Genomic DNA, 16,614 nt, shown 5'->3' on the forward strand with positions numbered 1-16,614 from the left:
AGCTATATTCACAGCATCGCCCCGGAGCGCTGCTTTTTCCATCTGTAGACCCTCAAGCCTGAACATTTCCCCAGCAGAGCTGCAGACTCCTTGATCTCCACATCGCTGCCGTGGCACAGCACAAGGAACTCGCCTTACCCGACTTCTCTAAAGGGTCACTTGTAAAGGGACCATCCGCATGTAAGGTCATGGGGGATCACTCCAGCCTTCCAAACATCAGTTCGGCTCCCCCAGCAGCAGCACTTGTGCTTACACCCAAAGCAGTCAGAGCAGACAAACCCCGCAGCCGCRGGAAGCCTCGCCGGCCCAGCGGTACTTACTGTCAGCAGAGCTCGACCACCAGCAGCTTCGTCGGCAGCGGCGGGGGACCGAGGGAAAGCTGCCGCCGACGGCTCGAGGCAGGGAGGAGACTGTTCCCTCCAGTCACAGCACAGAGCAGGACAGATCGTCTCCCAGCCTCTGCAAGCTGCGCTACGCTGCTTTGCCGACTTCGCTGAAGCCACGTGGTATGTTTAAAAATACAGCCAGTGTATTGTTCAAGGGAGACAGCTGAATTTGTTAAACAGCCTCAAAAATCTGATTAGTCACTAAACAGCACAAGAGTCAAAGCAAAGCAGCTGATCCACGGCCCAAGCCTCGCTGCTGAGGAATGCTCCAGTGCTGGCCCCCATCCTTCTACCATGGGGCACAGCAGGTGTGTAACACTGGCCAGCAAGGAGCACAGCACCAAACCTGCGCGCAGTGGCACTCCTGGAGACCAAGAGCAGCACATATGACACCAATTGCTACTGGCAGTGCTGTCTCAAACCTCATCTCCTGGTTAACAAGCTATCTTTGRAGGTGCAAAACCAGAATCTGTTTTATGTTGTATTAGCAGGGGTTCAGGGGCTTAACAGGAGCCCCTCCAGGATCGCAGAGGCACCCTACCGCTCTGCCCCCGTTTGTTTTATCTGCATCTCTGCCACCACTGACTTGCTACTGCCCTCCACTTAGTTACCCCCAGGACTGCTTAGCTGCCCCTGCAGCTAGAAGATCGACTGGGCAGTACGAGCTCATTCAAGCAGCAGGATTGCTGTCCTTTCGGAGGATCCACTGGTAGGGGATCTAAAAGYCTGGGGCATCGAGTTCCAGCACCTACCACCAAGCATAGCCCTTGTGGCTACAACTGACCCACTCTTAACTTCTCATCTTGGACCCAGTCCTAGAAGTGTTGACATCCTGCTGTTAACGCAGATGGATTTTATCCCTTCAAGACCTATTTAACAGGTCTGCCCAGACAGCGCTCACGTACTGACTCTGCAGGCTACGCTAAGYTTGTGATCACCCCAGCGGGTCCTAGAGGTGGACTCAACCTAGCCTGGTACCTAGACCCACTCACAGGGGCAGCAGAAGGAGAAGCTGCAGGCCATTCTCAGCATTTCCTTCATGCTCGCTTAGTGATGGGTTGCATCCCTTAAAGCCAGCCTTTGCAGGTAGCCTAGGAAACACTCAGCACTGATGAGACCAGAGCTCGTTTCTCAACCCCCTCCCACCGCCCTGGCAGCAGAGCRCCCAAATGCCGTCTGCTCTAGCTCTCTGCCTGCCAACTTGCCCACTGAACCCCTCGGGGCACAACCTTGGCACACAAAATCCCTTCCAAAAGGGCTGCCCACTGAAAACACCTCCTTCACTTGGGCTACCCAGTATAAACAGGGTTATTACAGGGAAGTTCATCTCCCCCTCTAAATAGACCGTCTGCAGAAGAGAGTTTCAGCCTGCAGTGTATATGCAAGATGCATCAGCAATTTGCAGTGTCAAGAGCATCCCTGAAGATGCAGAAGTTGAGCCAGAACAGCAGGTATCAAGTAACTAACCAGATTAAAAAGCTAAGTGCAAGCATCTAAATGTTTTCCACGTCTAAAGGAGCAGTTTTAACCTAAGGGTCAAACATGACACCCACTCAGTAGTACCCTGGCAGCCTGGTGTCCAGAGCATGGTAGCCTGCAGAAAGCTTCTGGAACTTTTCAAGCCTCCGCTCGGAGCCGCAAGAAAGGCGCACGCCAACTCTCCTTTGCAGGGGACAGCAAAAGAAGGCAGCTTTTAATAGAAACGCAGCTTTGACTTTTGACTCATTGCTGCAACTTTAATGACTGAATTTGGAGCCAGCGTGCTCCATCTTCAAGCACGTCAGCCAAACGCTGACAGATTTAAGAGGTCTGTGGAGCAGTCTTGCTATCGGTGTGGCACTCCTCCAGAGCGCGGGTGCTCAGGTCACTCTGGAGTGAATGAGCATCTTAAGAACCAGTCYTGCTCCTTATTTGAGCCTGTCCTAGTAAAGGCTATCAGGACAATACTGCTCAAATACGCTCTCAATTCCTGCACCATCCTGGGGCCACCAGAGATACCGAGAACACACGCAAGCACTGGGATCCATCACATCCAGGCCACGCTTCACAGCAGAAGCTCACAAGGACGCATGGGGAGCACCCAGAACTGCAGCTTGACAGAGTGGCTAGTTTCTACGCTGTTCTGCAGACTCAAACTCATCCTTTAACACCGGTTATCAGCCACTGCAAGCTCTTATGCTTAATATGTACATATCCAGTCTCAAACAGGCCCACTCCACCCAGGCAAACCGTTCACAGCGTGCGCCCTGGGAAAGGGACACCRACAGCCAGCCACTCAACTCCCAGCACAGCCAGCCTTAAAAGAGCTTCCCCTCCACACATCATTCAGGCTTGCAACTTAAGATTTTCAGCACCTGCCTGACACTTTGAAGCGCGAAGGTTTCTTCCTTGCTCAAGTACTAGAATTCACAAGCACTCATTTTAGCTTYTCCATCTGCAAGAGACCATCCAGCAAGACAGGCCAACAGCACGTTCACTGCAGCTCCTAACTGAGCTCCGTTCCTATGCTCTTTGCTCCTTCACACACCTCTAGTCAAGCTATCCAGAAACTGGGTCTGCTGTGAGCTACAACTCGTTACAGCTGCCTAAATCCTCGTGCTCAAGGCTTTTCCCCCACACTGCAAGAACATTAGTGAAATCATCCCCACAGCAGGAAAAAAAAAGTAGTATTTGCCATGGGGTGGCGCACTCTGCTCTCAGCCTCTACCCAAGCCAAGAGGCACAGGTAGCCRTGCMTGCACGMAGCAAACTCCCATGGAGCTAAGTCRAGTGCCAGGCCCCAGATTTTTTACATTGCAAGCAGTGTCTGGCACCTGCATGCTTAACATGCATGCAGTTAAGACATTGCATCTGGCAGCAGTACCAAGTGCTAGATGAGCACACGCTTTTTAAAGTCATGCTCTGAATATGTATTTGAGCCTCTGAAAGCTTGCTGCAGGGCTGAAGCAAGCCTTTTTAAGGGAGCCTGGAGCTTGTATAAGCAGGTCAGCAATGCCAAGCCGTTCAGATAGTCACTATTTGCAGGCTGACACCAGCAGCAAGGTTAGACACAGGGACATTTCAGTCTCCGGAGAAGAGACACCAGAAGTTTGTCTGCTGGGAGGCTACTCTGCGCAGGAGGGACAGCAGGCTCTCAAGATCTCCCCTTCAAAGTCTACTGTTCCACCYCAATCTCTTCCCCCATGCCTGCACGGGGAGATCAGCGGGGAAACGGCTGCCGGGACAAGCGGGGCACTGAAGACTGCTTCTGGAGAGCCGCAGCACTTCTGCTGCGCCCAAAGGCWGCAGAGCCGCATGCACGTTTGGGTCCGGCAGCAACCAGCAGCGTGACCGAGGCCCTGGAGACTGAACCCAGCACAGTTTCCTTTGTCRTTTGTCAAATAAGCTTGTAAAGAAAAAAAAAAGCTGATGTCCCGAACAATAGCCTGCTGCAGTTCCAGAAAAACAGCTCGTCTGCAATTTTCACCATCCGGCCAGACTCTGCACTGGTGGGGTGGGAGCAGGCGGAACACTTTAGTCAGCCAAAAAAGCGGCACCTCCTACAGGCGCTAAGCAACTTTGTGGCAARAGGAATATTTGCATGTCTGAAAGGCAAATAGGCACCTTAACCACCTCCTACAGCTACAGTTAACATCTCTGCGGTCAAGGAGATGCTGCCAGACCCGCTGCCAAAGCAGCTTCCCCCCAYTCCATCACCCAAGCGGGMRTAAAAACAACCTGCTCACCATATGKGAAGGGGCGACCAGTACTCCAGGCTCATCTTAAGTTTTAGTGCTTCATCTCTACAGTYGCCAGATCCTGCGCTGGAGCCCAAAAGCCTGCGGCCAGCAAAAGTGACACCAGGCAGAACAAGCCCAGCAGAGAGCTGCTACGACAGTCACGGCATGGAGCGCGAGGTACAGYGAGGGACCGGGAGCTGGCTTTGCTCAGCATGGGGAAGGCAGGCAGGTTCCCCCTCCTCTGCTTCCTAACAGAGGGGATGCAGAAAAGAGCCAGACTCTCAGACGTGCACAAAGAGCAAACGGGCCCAAGCCACAGCGAGAGAAGTGACAATTGGAAGAAAAAAAAAAGAAACACATGGAAACCCCATAGGATTCCTTCTCTTGAGGAGACCAGCCATGGGACAGGGTCCAGGGAGGTGGATCTCCATCCTTAGAGGCTTCCAAAGCTCATCTGAGCAAGGGCCTGAGCCAACTGATCTGCTTTGTTGTTAGCCCTGCTCTGAGCAGGAGGCTGGGGGTCTCTAGAAGTCTCTTCTGGCCCAAATCTTCCTGATCTGATGCTTACACACCCATTACTCCAACTGGAGAACAAAAGCCCCATCTCCRCTGCTATCAAGAAAAGCCACCTGAAGTCAGAGATACACACCCTCTCCCGAGCTGCACATTGGAACAGAAGTCCTGCTACCTTGACCAGACTGCCAGTAATTCACAAAAAAGTGCCCCAAAACAGCCRATGCAATCAAGCACCTGCTCTGCCAGGAGTAACCATCACCTAAACAGGAACAAATCCCAGATCAGCAGCTTAGTTTCTGAACTACAAAAGAGGAACCTCTGCCCTGATGGATTTTTCATTTGGGACAATGAAGAACTGAGGATGTTCAGGCAGCTATTTCTGGTTTGCTAAGAAGGGGGCAGGGGAATAAAAAAGGAAGCATGATCCCACAGCTGAGCAACAGAATTAGACTCAGGACACCTGAGGGCTATTCTTGGTTCTGCCACCAAGATGGCAAGTCACTTCCTCAGTGCGCCCTGAAAAAACAGACAGCATCAGAACCAGCACCAGAGCTTTGTTTCATTAATGCTCAAGAGCACAGGTCCTCCTGCTGCAAGGGAGTGGGAATTTGGAGGCAGGGAATTTACTACTGTGTTTCTGGGAGGGGAAAAGGATGCCTAAGGTAAACAAATTAAAAAAAAGTCAGAAGACAGCTGAAAATGCAATTCAGAATTTTACAAGTGCACAAGCATTTGCACTTGAGCAGGCTGCCACAACAGCATGTGCCTTTAAAACATCAAACCATTGAAATACAGCAAGGTTTAACTTGTATAAATCCTAGAGGGATTTAAAAGCCAACATATTCAGGTCAAACTGAGCACAACAGCTTCAGTTTTGCAAGCCTCAAGAACAAACATTTCTATATTTAAGTGCCAAACTCCTCTCAATTATCTGCTGCAACATCCAGGGTGCAAACTCTGCAGCATGTGTTAGTTTGTGTGATAACAAGGCAGAACCCGACTCACTTCCACAGCTCAGCTGCATCAGGTTTTTAATTTTGGGGAGGATGCTAACCCAACTGGGATAGCATTTTAAGAAAAAAGGGAAATTCTTTACAGAGGGTGACCTGGGGGAACAGTCTGCTAGGCCATACCCCTTCAGGCAAGGCAGAAGTCTGCGGTAAAGGCCAAACAATTAAAAGCCAGGCTTTAATCCCAAATGCAATCTTATTTGCAAAASGGCGCACGGGCCTCAGCGAGGCATTCAGCTGGCGTAAAGCCACAAGCTTCGCTGCTAGATGAGCATGCCCAGCACCAGCAGYGATGCCCGCAGGTTCCCAGTTACCTTGCCTCTGATCTCTGAGGCCTGCATGCCTCAGAACCGCAGATTCAGGGGGCTGGCTTGCTTCGCCCTTCCTTCTCCCTGATACTCTTGGGCTAAAAATAGGCCAGAAGGGCGAAGAGGGAAGCCGGGCATTCCTCCGTGGTTGTCTCAAACGGATGGCTGCTGCCGTGTCTGAGAGCAGCCCCTGAGCTGGCAGTAATACAGACATCACCTGTGATTCAGCTGTTTCGCCAGCGCCTAAGGGACCGCGCGCAACGGCAGCRCGACTGAGCCGGCCGACGGGCATAGGTACAGGGCGCCGAGATGCGAGACGTGGCGCTGGCTGGAGCTCCACCCAGGCGGCAGCACAGCGCCCGGGCGCGGGTCCCTGCCTCCTAGGCAGCATCCTCCGCAAGGCCGTTTATTCAGCCGCGCRGCGGCACTGAGCAAAGTCTGTGCAGTGACAGTTCAAGGACCAGGGTACCTTTTGGGACAGGATCACTGCACAGAGCCAGCTCAGCAGAGATGCGAGTAAGCAGAGCTGTGAGAGGTAGGAACTGCATACAAGTTCAGAAGCACAACTAGTTTTTTTTACACATGCTAGCTAACTAGCTACCTTTGTCCAGGCCAGGATGCACTTCTGGGCTCCAGCCACCAGTAATCGCAGCAGGCACTGCTAAATTAATACAAGAGAGACAGCAAGCAGAGCCCCAAGGGCACCCCTGGCTGGCCCATTTTAGAGCACCTTGTCCCAGGAACACTAATGCAGCCCATGAATTATGGYTTATACAGGCTCCTCAGGCCACATCCTTTCCCCACTCCGTCCCTTGTTCCATGCAGAGTCTTAAAGAAAACCTCTCTCAATCCTATGGTCYGCTTCACATAAACCATCTTCTAGCAGCTTTGCTCTCCTGCTTTGAGTAGGAGCTTGGACTAGATGGCCTCTAGGTCTCTTCCAACTCAAGCTGTCTTACAACCCTAAGGGCAGCACTGCAGTGGGGGGGGGTTATGCACTTAGAGGCCCTCTTGCTCATAGCAGTCCCACATACAGACAGCAWGGGAAGCCAGCTAGAGGGATTTCAGCTGTGTGGCAGACCAAGGACTACCCTGCTGGCTCCCAGGCCTCAACTCTAGTGTCACAACAGTGACAGGTTATCCTGCAGCGCTGTGCTACACAACCTGGTTGTCAGAGCAGCAGCCTGTGCCCAGGCACAATGGAGCACCAGTGACAAACTCAGCTCTAAGGTGKCACCGGGCACTGAACCCGGGACCTGTCCCACTGAAGCAGGGGAGGAAAGAAACAGGCACCACTCCTACTTTCTGCTGCAGCCCCAGTCCACTGGCAGACCAAGTCTGAAAGCTATGTGGAAGTCCAGACAAACTCCAAATGGAAGCACTTGGACCTGCACACGCCGTGGAGTTCATAATGAAGGCATTCAGGGCCTCTTCTAGAAAGCTACTATATTACAACAGATCAAGCTGCAGGAGATGAAAGTTTCCACATCTGCTCTGCTCAGCTACATCCTATTCTCTTGGATATCTAGCAGTGCAAGAGTTGGAAAGCCTGCCYTCCTCCCACCTCTCATTCAATCAACACCTTTTTTTAATATATATATAATGGATAAATCTAAAAGCCCAAGCCAGCGCTTGTATGCATCTAAAACACCCTGCCACTACACCTCCAATATCAGTCACAACAGAAAAAAACTGAGCTACTAGTTGCCTGGGGCTGTTCAGAGCCACTAAACAGCAGCTCTGATGCTCTCCTCTAAAGGTAACATGCTTGTTAAGGCTCATTTCAGGAGGTAGCTGAGAGGCACACACGCTCTCCAGACTACAGCTCGTGTCAAAAACCTACAGCAAGATCCACAAGCTCGCTGCCTGCGTACGCACTGGTCTCACAGGCGGCAAAGGAGCAGTCGGTATGGCTGCAAAGAGTGGAAATCTGCCAACGCTGGAGCATTTTTCCCCATGGTGCTTCCACCAGCTGCTCTGCGCAAGGTCAGATGCTCGAGAAGCCTGTGCCTTCTCTGCACCCACACGCATCAGCGGTCGCCTCCATGGAGCATACGGGCTACCGCTGGCCAAGCGGCAACAACATCCTCAGGGCTGGAGACCGCAGTGCAACACCCTTCAGAGGAAGTAAAGGGAAAGAGTTCTCAGCAGGGTGCGCGTGAGCTCCTTCAAGCCGTCCCCAGCACAAGACCAGAGGCTGCCCTGGCCCAGYGCAGTTCTAGCACAGACTGCTGGTTGGGTTCTTGTTTAAGTTACTCATCTATTTGCATCTTATACTTTRCATCTGCACAAATCAAAGTAAATTTGTTTGTCTAAGGGAAGCTGCTCCAACTGAAGCTTTTAGAGCAGGATTAAGAGCAACTTCCATTAGAAGCCAACTGCAAGCCCAGAGTTTGGATGCTTATTTACATTTGATATATGTTTTATTCTGTTCAGGATCAAACAGTGCTGCCACATGAGCAGTCTGCAGTTACTAAGTGCTCTGTGCTTTCTGCTCCACAGCACAGCTAGTTCTGGTCAGCAGTTGAGAAATCAGCCTGCGACTCTGAGCAGCCCTTACTCAACTGTGCCCAAGGAACAAGTGCCATTAGGCATTCACACCAAGTGCGTCCTCAGAAAAGCTCTACAGGAACTAAGATGGCATGGGGCAAGCTTTTAGTAAGGGCATCTCATAGRTATTCCTGAAGTGCCTTTGACATGCAGGAGACCACGTGGGGCAAATCCAATCCCAGCTCTGAAAACTAGACTGCTTCCCCTACAGTGTTATAATTTACCACTGCARACACTGTTTGTGCTTCCACCACTAAGCCTCGAACAGTGGGCAAGCKGCCCCTGAGGGACCACGGCTAACGCAAACACAACTGCCTCACCAGCCCTTCCTCTTAAACATGACRAAGAACACCGAAGACAGGGGGTTCAGGACCCCACACCACCAGCAAGTCTTGGGTTACCARATTACCTGAATCCCCCACAGATCTGAAGAGGCCAGCAAGAGGTGGTCTTGCCTCCTTGTGCCAGCACCAAGGGCCATACCATGAGCAGGACAAAAGCACGTGGATTTTTCCAGACGGCCTGGTTCCTTCCTCCCAGCTCACCGCACTGCTGCAGGGACATCAGCACTGGCTCTGCAGGCAGAATCCCGATTTATGCCAAGCTTCAGGGGCTGCCTAGCTGTGGGCTTCAACTCGAGCAAGGCTGCAGATGAACTTGCATGAAACAAGTCTTCCTGTAACCACGTTAAGTGATCCCTCCCCGGACCTGAAGCTTCCCCCTTCACTAGGGAGAGAAGAAACTCAGGTACTTTAGTGACACGTTCAATAATCTAGAGTTAGACACTGAGCTCTTCACCAGCATGAAAGCTCCCTCTAGCACAAGGAGAAAGGAAGTCTCACATAGCCAGGCAGGAATACGCAATTCAGGATTACTGTACACTGCTGCTCGGGCTCAGGTACCTGTCAGGCAAGTCGAGGCAGCAACCGGCCACTGAAACCACTTGTCCAAAACACAGCAGATGAGAGTAGGGCAAGATGTAGACATGCAGGGGGCACAAGGGAAAGCGCTACACTGTTAGGCCCTTTGGGAACAGGTATTTGGCACTGTGTCACAGCACAGGTTAGCCTCGCACCAAATTAAACAGCCAGAGGCAACAAGTACTCTGAGGCCTCCCTTGCCAAGACATCCTTTGTTCCTCTAGGGTCTTCAAGCTCTGCAGCTGAATGCTCAAAGAAAGCAACCTGCGCCCTTAGGAAGGCAAATGACTTGTGTTGTGCTTATTTGCAAAAAACCTCCCCCAGACTGATCGGCAACACTCACCGACCTTCGCTTCAGCTATGGTACAGCTCAGGACTATCATAACCCCACAGAAAACACGGTGCTTCCTTCCGCCAAGAGTAACCAGCCGAGAAGGAGAGGGTTTCTCAGGTACCTGCCACACCACACACGCAGTATTTGAGGACAGTCCGCAAACTGCCCGCCCTGGCTGCTGACAGCCAGGCTTCTGTGCAACAGGCCTCTGCTTTTATCCTTCACGAGAACAGGGTCTGCCTTGTAGACTTTAGAGCGATTCTAACTCATAAGAACGGAGGCTTCCACTGTCTGCTGAGCAATGCAGAGCAGACCGCCTACAGCAAACTAGCCTAGGAGATTAAGCAACTAAGGATAACCAGCATGTTAAGGCTTATTGCAGAAGAATTGCGGAGTTGCGGGGAGCAGGAGAATCAGGGGCTGGAAGCATTCAGCAGCACTTCCCTACCACAGACTGTTGCCCCAGCACTGGAACGACTGCCAGTACAGCTGTAGCCTGGCTAGCTAGAAAGCAAGATGGCAGCAGCCACCCTGGAAAGGGTGCAGAGACTGGAGCTGCAGCCTCAACAGCATATCTAAGAGAAAGCTCAAGCCTGGTGCTGTACCAGCAGCTTTTGGGATCACGCACCAGGCAGAGAGGCAGATACAGCTGCAGCAAGGTGGTCCACCCTGACCCAGGCAGCAAGACCTAATTTGCTCCAAGCAGCACTCACCAAGATGCCGGCATCCATAAGCACTAAACTGCAGAGCTGATCCTTCTGGAAAAAAAGGGAAAAAAAGGCTTTGCAGTCCACAAAGCCAAAGTGCCACAAAGAGGGCAGCAAGCCTTGGTCTGCAGATAGGGAGAGAAGCTTCTCTCCGAGAAAGGCCTGAAGAAACAAGCCCTTTCTGTTCACAGGGACGTGCGCCAGAAAGCATAAACCAACCTGGAAATTGCTYGTACCTGGGCCACAGCCAGTCAGTTGACAACCTGATGCAACACAACTGACCTACAGGACTCGCTGCAAAAGGACAGAGGCCCACACTCGGGTCAGATGAACAGGATTCATTATATTGACAAACTTCCTCCAGTGCATTGCTAACCCAGCAAGCCTAGTGTTAACGCACTGGTGCTAGGAGGATTTCCCAGTGGGCAAGCCTGTGTCCCACATCAGGTTAGCTGCAGTCTCCCAATGTAGGGCAGGACAGACCAGCCAGACCTAGCAGCTGGCACGCAGGCTAAACGCCAGCCAGGGAGAGATGCGGAATCCGCACACAGACCTGCCCGCGTAGTGCTGTCACCGATCGCCCAGGCAAAAACTGGAACAAGACACCATTTTCTTGTGCTTCTTTAGGAACAGGGCAGTGAAGACAACAGATACCACCCAAGGGCAGCCCTACTGCACTGCCTCTTAACCCCTGCTTACCTCTGCGGAGGGAAGAACAGGTAGGTCTTGATGCAAGAGGCTGCATATTGTAAAGCTACCTTACACACGGAGAAACACTGCCTCAAACACAGCTGGCGATGCCCAGACTGGAAGCCTTCAAGGCCAGTTTCCTGCAGAAGCCCCTCCCTATGCCACAGAGCAGGTTCTTGGGACTTGATGAAGTGTTTCCAGTCTGACAGATCTAGTAGCAGCCGTGGGTTTGATGTGCCTTTCCTGCTATGAGACAGCAGTTCAATCCCACAGCCAATAACTGCAGCCGGCTCTAGCCTGCAGCAGCTGCTGCCTCCCGGACAGGCTTTCTCCAGACACTCCAGCTTCAGGGACTGGCAGTGCATCTGGCATGCTCAAGGGCTAAGTGCACATCCTCAGTGCATTACAGTGCCGGATCCAGAAGGAAGATGCATTACAAATAACTACGTCTGGGTCTGAGCAGCTCAGCAGCCCTTTTTTCCAAGGGGGACGCAGACAGGACCAGAGCATACAAACGAGCTCAGCTGCCTTCTGGCCTCCTTTGGTATGGTGGAGCCCCAGCCCTTAACTGGTACCTGGTCCCAATGCATCAAGCCGCACCACAACACAGCCCCGGGTGCACAAAGTGACTCCAGCAAGGTTTGGGGCCAGAAGGTCCTTTCCAGGCTTAAGAGCTCCAAGCTGGCAGAGATTATGCAGACAGAAGAGGAGGTCCCAGCTCATCAGTTCTCAAGCATAGGCACTGCAGGGGACCACATCAGCAATATTTTTAGCTTGACTGTTAATTTTTTTGCACTTCCACCCTTCCAGCCACCTCCCCATGGGTCCATGCAGCTGAGTCACTGCTGGAACCTTCCAAGCGGTTGGGTGCCAGCAGCACAACAGCTCTGTTTGGCAGCACTGTCCCTCCCCAGCCTCTAGAGATAACCCAGTGCTGACACAGCTTCACATACGCTCAGGATGTCTTGGAGAGCTCAGTCCTTGGGTCTAGACTTGCTGCAGCCTCCCATGCCTCAGTACTGGGGATCAGGAGTGGCTGGACACAGTAGCATCCTGTCCATATCCCTCTGAGGGTCACAGCAAGGCTAGGCCACCTGGCTATGTTTGTGTCTGCCAGCTCCTCAGATCTGCACACCTTTCAGACACAGGAGCACTACCCCGCCACCCAGAGAGGAAGCGTTTCATTAGCCTTTCAGAAGATATTCCTGAACTACCAGATCTCCCCCCAYCCCCCTCCCAAGGAGCTCCGCATTGCAACTCCTGGGCCCTAACGAAGGAGAAAAGGATGAGGCTCTGCAGACGTGGGAGGTGTAGGGAGACTGAAGCAATACAACAGCTACACACAGATCTCAGTGCTTCACTTCCCTGGCTAGCACATGCTGTCCCCACCACTCTTGGAGCAGCAGAGGAAACAGCAGCTCAGGCCAAGGAGCACTTCTTGCCTGGCTGCTGCATAACCCTGTAGCAGAAGGTGGGATGGAGAGGRCGAGCAGGACCGTAACACCCCCATCCATACAGCACTCAATGCTCCATGCAATCTCTGAAGGCCAGAGGTTCCTCTGTGGAAGGAGGAAAGCAGCCCTAAGCAGCTCCATGTACCAGTAGTCTCCTTCCACCGATACTGACAGGAACACGAGGTGTGAAGAGTKAGGAAACAGTCCTTTCCAGGACTATTTGGTGTCACTCTCCAGCAGCTGTTGCCTCAAGTTGTCTCACWCAAGTTGTCTGAGCCCACAGCTCCGATCTTTTCCACAGCTCTTCCCAGGCCTCTGCAGCAGAAGCTCCAGCACTAGGCACTGCAGTCAGGGAGGCATCTGACACTGGATACAGCCTCCATGCACACAGAGGTCACCAGAGCACCTTCAACTCATCAAGTGCATCTCCCTTTTGAAAACAAACCCTTCCACCTTTGACAGCAAATCCCCCCCCACACACACACACTGCAAGGCACCACAGTCCACACTCAGCGCTGCCACTCGGGCCACAACGCACAAGCCTGCCACGTACTTGGGCAGGCGCTGCTCTCTGGCAGCCTGGCAGAGCGCTGCAGAGACATCCTCACCTCTGCCAACGCAGCCTGGCAGGAAGCTGGCCAAGAGAGCACTGGAAACTGCTATAGGCAAGCAGGTGGGGCCAGGACATCCGCACAGAACAGCCTCCTTGGTGCACGAGGGCCTTCGTGCTGCAACGCCCTAGAGCCTTTAGCCCCGCACGTTGTGGTCGTTACAGTGCTAGCAGAGCACTGTTCATCGTGGGCCCAGCTTGCTTTAAGTCCGCCCCTTAAGTTGGGATCCCATAACACACACTCAGCATCCCGTAGCCTGTCAGCTGCCCTAGGGGGATCTGGGCARTGGCTGCTGTTCTAAGAGTGCAGTGAGCTGGACAGCAGCTTAACAACTCCATTTCACCACCAGCCTTGAAAGGGATGGGTCCAGCAGGGGTTTAGCAGGCAACAAAAGCAGGACAGAGCCAGTGCAGCTGCTGAGCATGTGTGGAGGGTATTGCCTGGCATGTTTGTGGTTCATTATGGGAAACCCATAGGACCATGTGCTGGAGGAGAGCAAAACTGAATAAAGCTGCTGCAGCCTGACTTTAAGTAGACCCTAAGTACATGTGCTAGGGCCCACACRCAAGCCTGCTTACTATGTCTTGCAGAAACTAGATGTAGAAACCGAGCCGTGCTGGCGAAGCCGACGTTCCAAACTCCAGAGCCCCATAAGCAATTTTTACAACCCCTGCAGTGATGTTCATTCAGTGCTGCTTCCTGGAAACCTCTTTTCCCGGAGGACAGCATCCCCTCAGGGCATGCAGCTGGACGGAGGTGGCCTACAGCACCTTCCCCCCCCACACACACACCAAAACATCAGCATGGCTGCATCACACTGCCCAGAGAGCCCTCGTTGGAGGGCACCAGAAGCTATCTACATTCCTGTCAGCACCAACTTTGTGCCTGGGGCCTCCTGTGTCACCCAAGTCTGCGCAGAGATGCACTACCCTTTTAACAAAGCAGCAGCATGCTGCTATAAAGGGATGAGTTTCTGTAGCAACCAGGCTGAACTTGTACAAACTCTGCCAAAGCACTAGATCTTTCCACGGACTAATACTTGAATGAACACACCACCATTTGTGAAGCTGCTCTTCAGAGCCCTCAAAGGCCCAAAAGTGAACTCTCCCCTGTATTTTACCCCCAGTGACCAGGCCACAGGGGTGCATTAAGTTACTGCATCCAGCACCCCTTTCCCCTCCYGCAGGCTTGCGATTTTGCAGAGAAGCCTAGTGTCTCCGGAAGAGTTAACTGAGCGCTGCCTGCGCCACGCTAGAGGCGCGCCCAGCACCCCGAAGAACTCCGCATGCAATCCCAGCAGCAAAAGCCCGAATGGCACTGGGGGAAGGGCAGGCAGCAGCGCGGGGCTGCAAGCCCACACCCTGCTGATCACACAGGTTTGTGCTGGACCAAAAGAGTTAAAGCGAGAAGCCATTCCACCGCATCTCCTCCAGGCCTCCGGAAGGAGCAGACTGATATTTCTAGTTGAATGAGGGAGTGCAGAAGGATTCCTCCAAGTCTTCCACGCAGCCTGAAGTTGTTAGTTGGGTGCTGGCTGCGCCTACCACACCCCACAGGCAGAGTTCAGCAGTCAGCGCTGCCGTAGTGCAGCGGCAAGCGCTGCCGCCCGGGACTTTTGCAGTCGGGTGGGGGGGTCCCTTCACAGGCATGCACGCCCCTGCCTGCAGAGCAGCGCTGCCTGCCACCAGGCATTTTCTCAGATTCTTCCCTGTCAGAGCAAAGTTCGGCCTCGCTCCCACCCGGCACGTTCAGTGTGCTAACACCACGCCCCCCCCATCCACTCCATCCAAAGGCAGGGAAAGGATTTCTGTTCTGCTCTCCCCCCTCTGCTACGTTATTCCTCTGCCAGCATTACAGCACCGAGCAAAAGACGATCCTGGGCACTTTTGTCTGCAGTGAGCTGACAGGAGACTGGAGGGGGCTGTGGAACAGCCAGCCACAGCCTCCCCAACTCGAGTCAGTCCTCATGCTTCCCACCACCTTACACAAGCATTAAGGGTCAGGAAGCCCCCGTCACTAACAGCCAGCGCTCCGGTTAYACAAGCAATAGCTCCGCTCGAGCTCAAAAACAGCAAAAAAGGAATCCAACAACTGTTGCTGCATGTGTCAGCAGAGAGACTCACCGGACTGTGTGCTGGTTTGTGCTGCAGCGTCAGAGTCCTGGGTGCTCCAGGGTCTGTCCCACCCTGTCAGGTTGAGCGACTGCAGGCCAAGGCACAGGTCGTTGGTGTCTGGGAGGCCACGGGAAGACTCTTGCGTGGACGTGGGGAAAAGCATCCTGCTTGCCACTGCTTCTTCAGAGTCCTGGAAGTCTGCTCAGATTGAGAACAAACAGAAGCTTGAGAGTTCAGGGCTGTTTTTCTTTTAAAGAAGGAGTTTTTCCAAAGCGTTAAGCCCCCAGCCGCGTCTTGTACCGCTCGGAAGCCACTGCTTCTGCAACTAGCAGTTGCACCCCAAAAGGGAGGGCTACCATATGTCCAGAAACCAGCCCCCCACCCCCCTCAGCCCCTCCACCTTCCTATCCCGTCTGCATTACTGACTGGGTCAGCATGTGACCAGGCTGCTGATGCTTACTGTGCTGACAGTGACGTCACTCAGCCATGCAACAGAACTGCATCAGCTCTTACAAAATAGAGGCAAGAAGAAAGGATAGATTTCCCCCTGGAAGGCAAGACAGCACACAGGAGGAAAGAGGTGCAGCTGCACTAAATCAAGGGAGGCAGCGCCAGCACAAAAGCAGAGCTCCACAGCACAGCAGCTCAAGACAGCAATCCCCCCAGCAACGACGATAGCAGCAGCGCCAGATCAGACAGTTAGTTTTAGTGCTACCACCCAGCTCTCCTGTCCCCGCCTCCCTCCACCCACAAAACCCAAAAACACTTTAGTCCTGGACGGACTCCAGCTGCTGGCTCTAATTCAGAGCCCAATGCAAAAGCTTCACAATTCTGCTAGCATAATCTATTTGGTTCAACTTGGCCTCTGTGCCTCACTGACTCGGCATTGTTTACCATCGAGCAACAAGGATAACCTTCACCCCCCCCCCCGCTATACGAAGAGAAGCGCATTATCCTGGACCAGTCCGAGTGGGCGCATCACCCTGCTTGAGCAAAAGCGGGGCCAGCCCGAGCGCAGGACCCATTTCACAGCAGGAATTTTCATGGCCTATTTCCCCTTCCAGCCGCCCGGTGCCACCGAGCCCTCCCCTTCCCTGCGGGAGGTTCACGAGCCTACGGTACCAGAGATGCCGGATTCTTGCCTCAGTTTATGCCTGTGCCAGTAGCCTAGGGAAACGCAGCAGGTTCATAGTCTGAGAATTCCAGTTTACTGCGGGATCTGGGGGCTGGTGAAACCACAAGATGCTCAGCTGTGTTACCCAAAATCTGAGTCAGAGGGCATTTATAAGGCAGCT

At 53.0% G+C, this 16,614-nt stretch overlaps 1 protein-coding gene across 1 annotated transcript in view; it reads right to left on the reverse strand.

Annotated features, from left to right (window-relative positions):
• The window catches only part of CPEB1 (cytoplasmic polyadenylation element binding protein 1), a 37,837-nt gene that overhangs the window by 12,879 nt on the left and 8,344 nt on the right, over window positions 1-16,614 (reverse strand). Inside the window, exon 2 of the mRNA XM_085300715.1 lies at window positions 15,329-15,517. Coding sequence (XP_085156841.1) covers window positions 15,329-15,517 — 189 coding nt within the window. The remainder of the gene's footprint in view (window positions 1-15,328; window positions 15,518-16,614) is intronic.

The sequence above is a fragment of the Rhea americana genome, unplaced genomic scaffold (assembly GCF_003343005.1).
Source record: "Rhea americana isolate MKP2758 unplaced genomic scaffold, rheAme1 scaffold_168, whole genome shotgun sequence".
NCBI lineage: Eukaryota > Metazoa > Chordata > Aves > Rheiformes > Rheidae > Rhea > Rhea americana.